At 43.6% G+C, this 15,319-nt stretch overlaps 1 protein-coding gene across 12 annotated transcripts in view; it reads right to left on the bottom strand.

Annotated features, from left to right (window-relative positions):
- Positions 1-1,530: 1,530 nt before the first annotated feature.
- The window catches only part of NAV1 (neuron navigator 1), a 278,232-nt gene continuing 264,443 nt past the window's right edge, over positions 1,531-15,319 (bottom strand). For all 12 annotated transcript variants that reach the window (XM_081009762.1, XM_081009769.1, XM_081009770.1 and 9 more), the window contains one exon: positions 1,531-14,018. In XM_081009762.1, the coding sequence (XP_080865888.1) occupies positions 13,926-14,018 (93 nt within the window). In that variant the 3' untranslated portion in view covers positions 1,531-13,925. The remainder of the gene's footprint in view (positions 14,019-15,319) is intronic.

Here is a 15,319-nt window from a genome sequence, read left to right as displayed (position 1 = left end):
GACACTATACTTCTGTTGATGCAGCCAGGAAGATCATTGACCTTTTTTTGCTGCTGCATCACACTGTTGACTCATGTTAAGCTTGTGGTCTACTAAGACCCCTAGATCCTTTTCCCATGTACTACTGGCAAGCCAAATGTCCCCCATTGGTGCAAGTGGTTCTTCCTGCCTAAGTGTAGAACCTTACATTCACTCTGTTAGTTTTGGCCCAGCTCTCCAACCTGTTAAGGCCATATTGATTACCAATTCTGTGGCCTTATCTACCCCTCCATGTTTGGTGTCATCTGCAGATATGTTGAGCATCCCTTCATTCCACTATCCAAGTCATTTATAAATATGTTGAACAATGGGTCCAATACATAACCGTGTTGCACCCCACTTGCCACTTTATATTATATATGATAAAAAGGTGTGGTGTAGTGGTTAGCATGTTTGAGTATGATTGGGAAGACCTGTTTATGTTAGTCATGTAGCATGTTTACAATCATAGTTACCTAGGAGTAAGCTCCACTGAACTCAGAGGTGCTTGCTTCTGAGAGCACAGATTCAATTTGTAAACCAACCTATTGAGCTTTAACAAAACAACAACAAAACCTCCAGCCAGCTGAAAAGAAAGCTTTAGGTTTAATTTGAAATGCAAACTTGCAAAAGAAGTGTTGGTGTGAAGTAGGAACTACATCAAACAAAAGACGAAGATGTATCCAGCCTCCTCAATTTTTTCTAATTCTTTCCCTATGCTAGGGGTGGAGGAACCCACCCCTGAATCCAACTGCTGTTGGATTCTACCTCTCATCAGCCCCAACTAGCATGGTCAATGGTCACAGAGAAGAGGAACTGCACTCCAGCAACATCTGAAGGGCTAGTGATTCTGAACCCCAACTCCATGCTAATCTGTTAAAACATAGTAGAAAAAATTAACAGCCTCATTATCACTCGATTCACTTGCCTGAGGCAAGGAGGGTCTGCCGATTATGCTGGTCCTCCAGCAGAAGATGTCGCCATGGTTGTTCTGAAACAAGTCTGAGAACTGCATTTTTCCCTAGTGCCATTTTTGCTTCACTAAAGCACTGAGTTACATAGTTAAACCATTTGGATTACAGGACAGAAGGTAATGGGATGAAGACAGACACAGAGCCACACACAATCAGCCCCTAGGCAACCACAACTAGCAAGGGAACCAGAAATTAGCTCCAGGTTTAAAAGAACCAGGTTGTCCTTGAATTGTACCACTTCCAAATACAAGATGGGAAACTATGGTGCTGAATGCTTTCCATAAATCTCCATGGAAAACTAGTGTCTCAGTTTCTAGTCTTATCTTCTCCTGGGTGTGCTACTTACCTATGTGCATGTAGCTTCTGATGGTAGGGAGCCATTATGCATATACCGCCCCCCGCCCCCCCCATTTTGAAATGGTACAAGCCCAGGTGGGCAGCACCCCGAGATCCCTTGTGCCACATGATTCCATCGTGTTGATCAAAGGGAGAGGACTCTGGTTCTTGTCAGCATTCTTCCAAACAGAGAGGATCAACATTCAGGCAACACAGGAGATCACTTTATTTAAACTTCAAATGGTGTTATGACAGACTGACAGACCCAGAAGGAACATGCTGCATGGAATGAGCAGCTTAGTAGAGACAGATGAGTTGGTGAAGAGGGCTGTTACTTTACTTTGTTGATGATTTTTAATTTATTTATTTTTAATTTTTATTTTGCTTTTAAAGCCTTTTCCTGGCTTCTTTTCTTTTTTTAAAACCACAAGTACAAATGGTCTATGTTGGAAACAGTCCAGATGGCAGTTGTTCCCCGTGATTGTTTCCGCAGCTATGTACAACATCTGGAATTTTTGATTTCAATTTTGTCTACATCAGGTATAAAACAGATTGCAGGTTTACAAAGAACTGTTTCCGCAAAAGAAAGAGACCAAAACAAAAGGCGAGAGACAGAAAGAGAAAGAGAAAGAAGGTAGCATAGAAACTGGGACCAAAAAATCTTCCGAGAAATTTAAAAAGTGCTATAAAACCCCCTGGAAGGAACACCATGCATTTAAGAAACACAGAATCCGTCAAGTACACAGCTCTTCTAAAACAGGAATTCTTTCACTTTTTAATTTTTTTAAAAAATGCATTTTTAATTAGAAAAAAGCTAAAATTGTAAGGTTTGGGCCACCAGTCAGCAGTAGCTTATGAGCCAAGGAGACCCTAGACTTTGGTGCTATCCCAGCTTCACCCCGAGCCAAGACCTTCGAGACTTGGCAAAAGCAGAAGGGTGACACGTCTTTGGCAGGGACGACGGGGAAGGGATGCTACGTTTGCCGATGGATTGATGAATTAGTGCAATTATCAGTGTTCCAGCAACCTCCTTCTAGCTTTCCATGGGACTGAAACCCCCAGCTTCTTAGCACCAACGCCCCTGGGAAGGAGCCACTAGGGACCACCCAGCTTTGCCCTTTGGAGTTTCATGATCAGATGGATGAAATTCCCAATTTCCCCATTTTTATTTCGTTTTTTGCAATATAAGGTTGAAGCTGGAATAGCATTAAGTCTGGCCTCTTCCCTCTCCCTCTTCATTTGCTGCTGAGTAGCATGCAGGACATCCACTCCAACCCTTGGTTTTTGGTATCCATCCCATTGTTCTTTGTGCAATTTACTCTCAGAGCTGCTGCTGGGTCTCCTCTGCTTTTGCCCAGTAAAAGACTTGCTTCTATCTGGATGCTGGACTGCAAAGGGGGGGGGGGGTAGAATGCGGGAAGCTGGGTTTCTTTGCATTTGAAACCACAAGGTCCTGTAGCTGAGAACAAGTGCCACAGCTCAGGTAGCAGAATGTCAGCTTCCATTCTGGGCACAGAGAAAGATCTCCATGCGAAACCTGGAAATCTGCTGACAGTCAGAGTAAAATGCACTAGAGCAGATGGACCAAGGCAACTTCGTATGTTTATGACCAGCTGAAATCCATTAGAGACAACCCCTGGTTTTTGGCAACAGCCACGGGCTCCAGCTCCTGCACGCTTCCTTTTAATCTTTTCAGATTTACCAAGGAATTGTTCTTGCTTTCAGTCATTTACAGTGCTAGCTTCAGGGTTCTTCCAGATGGGTGATTATTGTGGGATGGGTGCTCCTCATGCATGGGTATTTTCTGCAGCATCCATGACTCACTAGCCTCTATATTTCTGTCCTTATTTCACACACACCCTTTAATCCAGATTTACCCTTCCCAGTGGAAAGTAGTAAGTTATAATAACCTGTTGTGAGCAACCCATTTGGAATGTATGTATGACTTGGTCACAATGCCAAATCCCCAGATGGAAGCACTCTCAGTTATAATTTCTAATCAGAATAAAATCATTCCCCAGCTTGTTTTCATTTTGTGGGGCAAGTAGTGTTTAGAGGGCACAAGTTTTTTTGTATGTTGGTTGGCCAGCTCACTCAACTAAGGAACGAATCTAAGGCCTATGCCACCATGTTAATACACTTACCAGAGATAAGTTGATAGGCTGATGCTGATTCTTTCTCCCTATAACCACCGCCACTACCTCCTCCCTGGTTCCATTCTCCTCTCCATTTTGGATATCCACTTAAATGTTTGAGTTCTGTTTGTGCCATATTGTGTTTTCTACTACAAACATACTTGCACTGCAATGACATTTACTCAGAAGTAAATTCCACTAACTGAAAGTGATGTATGTGCACCAGTTGCAGCCTTAGCCATAAGCCAATGATCACAAAGATCACATAATAAACTTGCAGAGAGGAGTCTTACAAGGCCCCCTCCTTTATGGGCTTGTTGTTGCTCAAACACTTTTGAGTTTGGAAGGTGCAGTAAAGGGAATAGTGGATAACAGGTTACAATTGACAAGCCAGAAGCAAGGTGGACAGGGAAGGGAAAATGGCTGTAGGATCTCTATAACCCTATCTGAGCAGGTAAAAGCCTGGAGGGTACTCCTGAAGCCAGAACTGCTTCTTGAGAAGCAGGTCAGAGTTATTCCCCCCCCCCCCCCATCTTTGGCTCAGAATAAACATTTTCATTTTCTGGACATGTTACACCTTGCCGCGCTGATCCATGCTTCTGCAACTTGGTTTATTACAGCAATGCCGCTCTATGTTGGGTTGCCCTTGAAGATGACACAGAAGCTTCAATTGGTGCGGATTCCGGTGGCAGATCTCCTAATGGGTGTTGGGAGGCTGCACTGCTTGCCAATTTGCTTCCAGACCCAATTCAAGGTGCTGGTTTTAAAAGTTAAATGTGAATGCAGTCTCTCGCTCTGTTTAAGCCGGGCGGGTGCTGATTTCTATGCAGCAGACATTACTGTCTGTGCCACCTCTGCATGAGATTTGGACGATGAGTCACAAGCCAGGCCTTCACAGCAGTTTCCCCTCCTCTTATTCTTTGAATTTCATTCCTGAAAGAAAAGGTTTCTGACAGAGTGTAAGACACACCTTTTCTGGCAGGATTTTGGTTGACAATATTGTTTACAATGTTTTTGTAACTATTTCCAGAAGGGTAGCCTTGTTTGTCTGTTTTTGGGGGGGGCGGGGGAGAGAAGCTTGTGGCACCTTAAAGATGAACAATATTTTTGCGGCAGCCTGTTAATATTCTAAAACTGCATCTTTTCAAAAAAGCAGGCACTTTAATAAATTTTTAAAATCTGCTCTCTGGGACTTGCAACCAATGGGCCTGTCTGCATTTGTAATAGCAATGATGGAAATAAGGTCCTATTTACCCCAGTGAAAGCCTACCCTTCTGCCTTCCACATTACAGAGCAGCGTTCATCATGGTGGAAGTCATGAGATGCTCAAAGCTTGGAGATACTTTGTGAGCTGTGTGAATGGAATATGTGTTGCAGAGTCGTGTGCATTTTGCCTAGAACCATCAAAAAGACATTTCAGCATGAAGAGAAACAAAGATTTCTGGCTACAAAAATGCTCCCAATACAACTGGCTTAAAACCTCTTTTTGGATAGAAATGATCTGGTTCAAAAAATTTATGTTTTTGACTTCATTTTGGAATGACAGACTGGTCTTAGGAATTGTTACCAGGTCACAATTTGCCTAATTTGGAAATTTTTCCAGGATACAGCCTCATGTGGAACTGCTCATAAGATTATCCTTAATCCTAAACGTACTTTCTGGGACTCAAGCTCTTCTCCCATGCCCAAATGCAGCAGCAGTTACTTCTGAGTAAATATGCATCAAGTTGCACTGTAACACATCTGATACCTCTGGGAAGAAAAATATAATAATGGGTTGAACTCAATACATAAAAGTGTAGGTTTAATTAATGATTTGGCTCATAGGCAGGGTAGGAGACAGATAAGATGTGAATTTAAGATGGCTGCCTTGCCCTACTAGGAGCAATGACTGGTCATGTTTTAGCCATCTGAAGCATATACAAAGTTATTTTTTTCATTTTAAACAAAAGTTCAAACTCAACAGGGTTATTTCAAATCGTCATATACTTAAAATGTGCAAAGTTGTGGCGTTCCTATCCTCTACCTAACAACATCCTGCAATGTACTTAGTGTTATTAACAATTCAATGTGATAAACTAAACCACCCAGTCTCTGAAGGTTTCACAGAGCATAAGCCAAAACATACAAAAGCAGAAAGCAAGAACTAAATGGGGATGGGAAAGTCCTGGATATTTAGTGTCCATCCCCAATTCATTGTGAATTAACCTGATTCCAGCAGGACCTCCCACTCAATATCCTAGCCTGCTTATAGGGATCAAGACCTACCACTTCACCCTGCTCAACTATAACTGATTAGCAGTGCTCTTCTGCTCTGCAAACACTGTTACGATAGCACCAGTACAAAGAGAGAGAGTGGCTAAGAAGAAAACACTGAGCTGTCTAATCTTATTGTGACAGCCTTACTTGATTGGACTCTGCAACTTTGTGAAAAGTATTGAGCAAATGCAGAGCGAGCAGCAAGAGAGATGAGGGAGGCCAACTCCTATTATTAGAAGGCATTTTGTTCCCACCCTGTCCTACTGGCCCATTGCAACTGCTGGGAGGTGTACATCATACAATCAGAAATGAGTCAGCACAGCACAGTTACTCACACGTAGTACAAAAAAGAAAAAAAAACTCCAGCATGACGCTTCACAGACACAGGGCCCAGCCCCCATGGCTGGTCCCCCAGATTCATTCAGGCCATTCAGTTACAGGTTATTTACAGTATATTCTTATCCTACAAGAGCAAAACAACCAAAGAAAAAAGGCAAATGAGGAACTTTTGTGCCAAAGCCGACACGAGGCCTGGCATTTTGTACATCACTGTGCAAAATAGCCCCAATACAACAGGGTGTTTGAGGGGTTGGGTGCTCAGCGAGAAAATTGCAGTTTCAAGAAAACCCAGCAAGGAGGAAGAGGAACAGCGTGGGAAAGGAGGAGTGAGAGAGAGAGAGAGAGCACCAAAACATGAAGACAAGGCTGATCCTGACTGGACAGAGGGCAGAGAAACCGACCAGGCTGTGCACGTCGTCCTACCTCTGGCTGGCTTAATGCAAATTCTGTTAGCTCTTTATGGCACACTTACTTCAGCGTAAGTCACATTTAACTCAGTGGGACTTGCATCTGAGTAAGCATGCACAAAATCAGGTTGCAAAGGTACCTCTGAATTGCTGAGATTTGGGGGCCAGATTGCTAGTGGCTCGGTCTTAAATGATTTATGAACTTACATTGGCAGGTATCTTTGTAACTTTGGTTAGACCAGAGTGATGTGTTAACTCAATGAGGGCAGGAGTATAAAAGATGGGACATGCAGGAATAGACACTTCAGTGCATGGAAGAAATGGAAACCACTCTTTGCTAGTTACTGTGGTCCTTGACCAAGTGCAGCTGGGTTCTGCTTGGAAACTCTTGTTAACAGCTACAACTGCAATGCATGCCAGGTTATGATGGTCCTTCATGTTTTCCAGAGAAAGTGGCAGCATCTAGGCAGACACCCACAGGCCAAGGTCCTGATCCTTACTACAACTGGTCAGCAACAAATTACCACTATTTAGGGGGGAAAGGTAAACTCTGCAATTAAGTACTAAAATGAAAGAGGTTCATGAATTGAGAATTATTTCAGCTGCAGCTCTTACAGAATTTCTGTGTATTTAGTATTGCATATGAATAGTACTGCAATACAAGAAATCCCCCGTTTATCCTTCTGGGGGCTCCTTTCCCTGCTCCCCTTTTCTGTTCATTAGGTGAACGTCTTTCAAGTTAAGTTTTCTAGTATGACTATAGACATTAATAATGCAAAGGAAATAGCTCTGACTAAAGTGCCTGGAAAAAACTGGGATTATACATAATGCAGAGTTCAGTATTAGCAACTTGCTAAAGGGACTCCAGAGAGAGATTGAGATCAAGTCTCCTCTGTCATTGTTGGCAGAACACAAGTCCAAGGCAAGAAGGACATTTGTAATGGGAACTTCAGCAAGGAGAGGTTTGCAAAGACCTGGTATGGATGAGTCAAATAAAGAAGGCTTGGGAAGTGACACACCAAGGACTTTTTAAACACTGAAAAGAAGTTTGAGAAAGAGGCTAAAGAATGTTGCATTGTCTGCTATATGGCTGAACTAATCAAGCTGAGGCTATTGTTCTTTCTCTAGGCTGCTCTGTGCCTTTTCTACATAAAATTTAAACCTGAATTAAAAACTAATTTATATAATCTGAGGACATACATAGCACCTATGCAATTGACGGTGACAGCTTGTTTATACAGGACTATTCCCATGCAATTGAAATTTTCAGTAGAATTGCTTGCCTTAAACCAGCCAGCATTCACCTTCTCCCATCGTCCAAGCCCATCACACCACCTGCTGGGTTCCAGAGCAAACGGACAGCTCCAAGGTTTCAATTACATTAAACAGGATATGTATGTACATATGTATATAGTTATACAAAGAGAAACAAGCACCTTAGATCTGCACAGGCCAATTGGCTGGAATCTCTTGCAGTATGGTTAACATGGATCTATCCTTGAGAAAATTTATACATACATATTTGAATGGTCGAGTTGCCCTGCAAGCTGGCCATTAAAAGGAAGGCGGGGGGTGGGGGTGGGAGTTGCACCAAGCCATGATCCCTGGATACAATTCCCATAATTTACAGCTGCCATGCGGCTGACAATGGTATCTTTCTCAAGCTTTACATAATGTGATAGCACACTCCTGATATTGATAAAGGCTGAATGGCTGGGTTGTGCTTGGTGCCATCTGCAAAAAGGTTGGGTAGGAAGGTTCTTTTGGAATGCCTGCTAGGGATCACAATGGGACCCAGAGCCTTGTGCACATGGTAATTTTTTTTCATCTGAATGTCCAGAGCAAATGTGGTGAGGACCCAAACCTGGATGCATCTGAAATCCTTGGATCAGTAGTAACTAGTCTGAGTTTCCTGGATTGGGGGTTCCCAATGACTTTTTGCCAAGTGCTGAAGATGGCCAGGTAGATTTAAATCCATGATCTCTGTTGTGGTGGAATGTCTATTTATAACCCTGTGCAATAGGACGGGAGAATGTCCAAACCACATCAAGAGAGAAATGGGAGGTGTGAAACAGGGAGCCTGTAAGGAAGGGACCTGCAAGATGCTAAAGGTAGGGATGAACATCCAAGTGTCAGGGGGAGCCTTTCCATATCCACTGCCCAACTGCAGAGAGGAAATGAAGTGGGGCTGCTTAGCTCTGCAGATGCTCTGCAGATGCAGGAAACTGGGTGCTCACCACTGTGAGCAAGGGGGAGATGCTATTCCCTTTAAGATGAGGAGGGGTGGGCAAATCCCTTGCCAGAGGGTGGAGGAGGGTGCTTGCCCCAGCAAAGGCAATGGGAGCAGGAAGCTGGGATTGAATGCCACTTACTGCTCAGCTACCTCCTCATGTTAGGCAGAAGCTGGTGGATTGAGAGTAGCCAAGCTATCACTCTTACTGCTTCTCTCCCATTGCCTCTCATCCCTCATGGGAGGGAGGGAGAGGAAAAGAAGCCATTTTCTTCCAAATCGGTTTTGGGGGTTAGAAGAGGCTTCTGGTCTAAAACCCAAGATCCTGGAGACTCCTCCTTTGATGGCAAAGCCAGTAACCTTTCTGTTTGGTAATGTAAATTTGGTCGGTTCTGGCCTGATTTGGAAACAAAATAGTCCTTTTCCTGGCTTCTTTCCTATCTCTCAAAGAGAAATTTAGATTCTAACAGAGGTGACTGCCTTGGCCCTGGACCCTGCTAATACGTAAACATGGCTGTGATCTTCTGAAGTCATTTGGCTAGCTAGACCCATTTGACTCTGAAGTGAGTAGAACACTTAGCCCAGTCTTATACCCAACAAACAAAAGTCTCCCTTGGTTGAGGACTAACCATCTGTAGTGGTATGTAAGTAGGCAGGGGCAGAAGGGTGGTTTTCTTCATGTCATCTAGGTGTCTTAGGATGAAAGACGCCTGCCATACTATTTACCGAGCTGATCACCTAAAGGCATTCCAAACAGCAAGCACTGTGACTGATGGGACCAGAAACAAGCTCAGCAAATAAGTGGTTAAGTGTGACCTCCACCTTCTCTCTCTGGGCTTCTTGTGCTGAAGGCAGGAGATATTAAATGTGGTCTGGGTTTAGAAGGCCACAACAGGCTTGGTCTGTGGCAAGATCCGCCAGTTCATGGCTAGGGGCTCCCCTTCCTTGAAATTGTGACAATTAAGGCAGTTTCAGCACCATGGGCAACTCCAGTCTCATCATTCAAGCTGCATTTTTTGCTCAGATCAGCACAGTGTGACAGCAGCACAACTTCAATTCAAAAGCACAAGAGCCTTTCCCCAACAGAGCACCCTGTTTGCCTTGGATGAAAACCCACCCATCCTTGTGATAAGATCATACAGTGCTCTGTACTGCTCATAAGGCTCCCCCACCTTCCCCTGCTTGTGCATAAGGTCACTGAGGAAGATACAACTGGAGAATAAATGCTTGTCTATACTGAACCACTTCTCCTTGCTACTTTTTCCGTTCCCTATTCAGATTGGGGAGGGGAGAGATTTTAGCAGCAAATGGGCAAGCTCCTAGAAGACTCCCTTGGCCACACCAGTAAAATACATTCTGCTTGAAAGAAGAGACAGAGAGACCTCAAAAAGGTCAGGAGACTAGATCAAAGTCTGTTCGCAATAATGGCAGAGACAATTAACACTAACCCCAGAAAAACCCCTGTTAAATTTGTTGTGCAGTCATACAACATTTGAGAACACCACCACTTACTCCCTGTTGTTTTGTTCACCATGAAAACCCAGCTGAAACAACACAATATGAGGCAGCTGCTAGAAGAAGGTGTGTGTGTGTGTGCACATGTGTGTGTGTACATGTGTGTGTGTAAATTTGGGTTGGGTGAGAAGAACAGTGTCTGCAATGAAGAAACAGAAAGCCAGGAATGTCGCTTTTGTATATTACACAGTCCTACCTTATGCCAAGCAATTTGTCATTTAGTTCTTTTGGCGCAAAGAAAAGAGCTGCAAAATCTTCCATTGAGTTCTGCACTTAATTTCGTCACTACTTGTAATTAATTACTACGGTGCTGGCCAATCTTTTTGGCAATTGTGCAACAAACTCAAATGCAAAGTTTGAGAGAGGGAGCACCATTCTAGTCCATTCTCTGTCTCTGTCTGTCTCTCTCCAGTCTTCCTGCAGTCACTGGTTCCTTATGTTTGCTTTTGGCTCTCAGCTGCTGAGCCAAGGAGCAGGCAGTACTGATGAGGCAGGACAACCTGCAAGCCTGATTCAGCCACAGCTAGGCCCAAAGGCATTTTGTCTTGTTTGCCAAGCATGTCAGAGCATATCTGCTGCTTGTGCCACTTGTACCTTCACTGCAGGCTGACTATACATTAATGACATCCTAGATGCAGATAATAAACCCATTCTCCTAGTGTGGATTCTTATGTAGCCAAAATGCCACAATTCAAGCAACAGATAGAGGGATCCACCCATACGATGGAGGGAACCCCAATGTTTGAAGTACAAAAAATATTTTAAGAGAGGGGAAATGTCCACTGAGGAATGAGGATGCTCAGTGGGCACCAAATGCTGACCGTTGTGGGAGAGAAGAATTGAAAACTAAGGGAGAGGGAATGAGCACTCCACACTGCAACATTTTGTTGCAAGATTCCATAATAGTTACACAAGGAAAACAAATGAGCTTTGACTTTAGGAGGCTCATTCTGGCAAAAATTGGGCAGGGGGACTAAAATTATATACATTCTGTACAATGACTCAGCAAGTGCAGGACGTGGCACATAATCTAGAGTCCTAAGAATGTTCATTCTTACTTTTAGAAAGCACAATTTCTAGACCTCAAGATTGCAGTGGAAATACTGAAAATATGGGAAGTCTCACTCAAGCGTCTCCAAGTGACAGCAGCTCCATTAGGCTGCAGGGCAGAGGGAGAGAAGCAAAACAAGACTATCCCATCACCTCTCCTGGGAGACCAGCTGCCTCCGGGCATCCTTTAGCCATCACTCAATCAGGCTGCTGGAACTCTTTCCCATCCTAGCTGGTAGCTATAAAAGAACTGTAACTTTAAGAACTGGTGCTTGAGTTTGCCTACTTTCCTCTTCCACCCCACCCCCTGTTCCTTGTGTGTTACATCTCTTCCAGTTGCAAGCCTGGGGGCAGGGACTGTCTAAGTACTGATTTTTGTAAGTTGCCCTGGAAGCCCCCTTTAAGCTAAGGAGCAGGATAAAAATGCTATTAAATAGATGCTAAGAATCACATGGGACTAAGTAGGACCTTGAGTGATTTCAGATACGATCCTTGAGGTATTTGGCACAGTGTATCTATCCATGAATCCTGTTGTTAATCATTTAGCATAAAATAAACCCTAGTGGCTTTTGCATCATAAGAAGAGTTAGGAGCTGATGGTTAGATCAGCATTATTAGTAAAACTAAACACTAGATAGGAAGTGAATACTGCATAAAGCCTATTAGTTTGTATCAGGAGAGCTGAAATCCTGCTCCCTGCATTGTGCTGTATATATTCTGCTGCACTATGAAACGAACTCCTACAATACTTGAGTTGAAAAAGCCAGGACCTGTGTTATGGAGAAACTAGCAATTATTTGGCTTCTGGCTAAGTGATGTAATATAAACCTTATCTAAAAAAATGCCATGGAAACTAGATTCAGACTTTCCCCCTTATTTTATCCAGGCCACAGGCTTCTAAAACTGGTGTCTGAATTGGTAGCATGGCAACTGCTGCTTATGCTGGCTTTGCACTGCTAACTTTGCTTTTAAACTGGCCCTTCAGGAAAACTAGTTGTTGATCAGGGCCAAGGAGGTTGAGGAGCTCATGAAACATGTTGTGAACTTAGCTCTCATTTGCAGAGAGGGCTTTGTGACTCCCCACCCCAGTAGAAAATGCACGTAAACTCACCTAAGGGAAGTCACATTCTAGAACCAAAAGGCCAAAGGGCGTGGCAGTTGTATACGTCTAATCCAACTATCTCCACCTGTATAGGAAAGTAGATCTAACCTAAATCAGAGCACTACTTTGTACCAATTAAGGCAGCTGATAGCACCAGGGTGGAAGTAGATCTTTGCTTGATTTGGGTCACTTTGTGGATGGTTCCTTGTTTGGAAATCAAGCGACACCCCAAGACTGAACATTTAACAGTGCTATATTTTCACTCTGTTGAAAGTTATCTACCCCCTCCCCTCCTTTCTCTCTGCATGGTGAGCAGAGGAAAGGGGAGTCACAAGCAGGTCAGTATTTGGGCAAAGTTGGGAGACATCTTTAGCTCTGGAGGCATTTGATGGTTTTGCTGCGCAAGTGAGGACCACAGCAGAGCATCCTCTGCCCCACTGCTCTTTCTTTGGTCCCAGTCTGGTAGGCCTCTTGTGCTTTCAGGAATGGAATGATAAAAGAAGGGGACAGGAAGGGGAGCCCATCCAGCAGATTGTGCATCTTTGAGAAGGTTGTGCTGCTGATTCAACCCTGTGTGCATCTGATGCAAGCTGCAAGGACCCACAAGGCGAGTTTGGTTACTGGAAGTCATCCAGTCAGCACCAATTTCAGTTTGGAGGGACCACCGTGATGGAATTTACAGAGTAGTAGAACAGAGAAAAGGTGAACTGAACAAAAACAAAAACAAAAACAAAAACAAAAAAAACCCCTCTAAGAAACCAAGCGGCTCCTCCCTGTGAAACTAGTACCAGGTGATTAAAAACCGAAACAGAATTCCTAGAACCAAAAAAACCAAAGAGAATGGCCCAGCTTAACCAAAATAAAATAAAAGGGGGGAAAACAATGCAGAGTTTATTGGAAGTCTGAATGTAAAAGGACGATCATGCAGATTAAATAAGGAGGGTACAAAGACAGAGTTAACAGTCCTAGGCCTTTGCCTATGTTTGTTGTGGTAGGGAAGCATCCGGAGGGGAAACAGTTACGGCAACAGCTGGATTGCTGCAGCGGCGACTCTTCTACTCAGATACTTCCAGGTTCCTTTCTGGGTTTTTGCTTTTCTTTACTTTTTTTTTTATAAAAAGATCCTCATGTTAGGGAACCACAAACTTGTCTGTTGCCCTGCCTGCTGGCATTGCCCTGCAAACAATGCAGTGGCCAGTTCCACAAGGTCTCGAGTCTTTACCCTATACAGGAACTCCGATGCTGGGAACCCTGGATCCGAGGGATTTAGTAATGTCCCACCACCGCCACCCACCCAGCCATACTGCAAAGCCCAGGAGTTTATGATAGAGGCAAAAAGCCTAAGAATAAAAATCATCATTCTCCTACCACCAAACTCATTGGGGGGTGGGGGAGCAGTATCTTGCAGCGGAGGGTCAAGCGGCCTCCTCCATCGTCCATCTGTGGTGTTCTGTTCCAAACCACAGGTTCCAGATACAAAAGAAAACAAAGAAGAACGAGGAGCGAAGGCAGCCGAGACCAGCTCACTCCAGTCTCCGTCCCATCCTGATCCAGTCACCTTTAGAGTGTCGACTGCACATTGGGGTCCAGGGTTTCTCGATCGGGAGACTCAATATAGTTGGCTGCTTCCTGGAGCTTCAGCAACATCGCCATCTGCATGGGAGAAAAAAGCAAGAAGCTAAAGTATCCCCAAGGCTTTTTAAAAGGAACATAGAAAGCTGTTGTGTATATTTTTAGGACCCACTGTGTTTTAATGATTGCCCGTTGTTTTAAACTGTTTTTAATATTGTGCTTTAATGTTGTAATTTTCCCTGGGACCTTAGGGCGAATGGCAGGTAATGGCACCATAATAAAATATGGTGGTGGTAATAATGATGATGATGATGATAATGATGAATTCAGATCCATTTAGCTCAGTACTATCTACAGAGAGGGGTCCTTCCCAGCCCTACCTCAAGACACCAGGGATTGAGATTGGGACCTTCTGCTCTACTGCTGAGTAATGAACTTTCCCCCTTTTATACACATAGCTCTGCAAAAGCAGTGCAGTCTGCGCCTGAGAACAAGCTACCCCATACCCTGGTTGAGCACTCCAGAGGAATATGGAAAGGATAATTGGGGATCAGGATTCCAAGGTAATAAACCCAGATAAAGACTTATCATCTGTGTTCCAGTTAAGATGAGATGTTCTGCCCAAGGCAGAAGACAATGGTTCAGATGTCCTGCTACATACAGGAGGTCAGACACAACTTGCTATGGTTATTTAAAGGTGCACTGCTTACAGAGAAAAAAGTGTTGTTTACAGTTTCACGCTCTTACCCTATACTCACTCAACCTAGGAGTCAGTCTGATGGGCCAGTATCCAACTGATGAGTTCCATCATTTCAAATGGAACCCACCGTTCCATCCTGGATGCTCCCCAAATCTGCTCCAGAGGATTGAGGAAACTCCTAAAACACATTTAGGAGGCACACAGGCAAAGCTTTCATTGCGCTGATGGAACACATTAGTTGGATACTGCCCATGGAATCTAATGGGCCTTACTTCTGAGTAGATTGTGAGTAGATAACCATGTTCAGGGAGGAGAATAATTCAACTTCATAATGTGAGAAGGCTTTGATGGTTATCCCCAGAGGGTGGGGACTATGCTTAAAAGAAAGAACACATCTAATGAATTAAAGCCAATTAGGGGTGGGTGGGATGAGTCATAGCTGCAACCTCTACAAATCAGTTGCATACTCGCATTTTATTTACTTTGCAAATTTGTATGCTGTCCTTCAATAAGCATTGCCAGGATAGTTAACAAGCTAAGAACAACAAAACCATTAAAACAAATCAATAAGAAAAGAATAGAATAAAATAAAATAACAGCAATAAAGGCAGATACTGGAGGCTCATCAGATGTTAAATGCTTGAGAACATAAAAGGATATTTGCCTAGCACCAAAAAACACA

The sequence above is a fragment of the Podarcis pityusensis genome (assembly GCF_964106645.2).
Source record: "Podarcis pityusensis genome assembly, chromosome: 6".
Classification (NCBI taxonomy): Eukaryota; Metazoa; Chordata; class Lepidosauria; order Squamata; family Lacertidae; genus Podarcis; species Podarcis pityusensis.
This window is presented reverse-complemented; position numbering and strand designations above follow the sequence as displayed.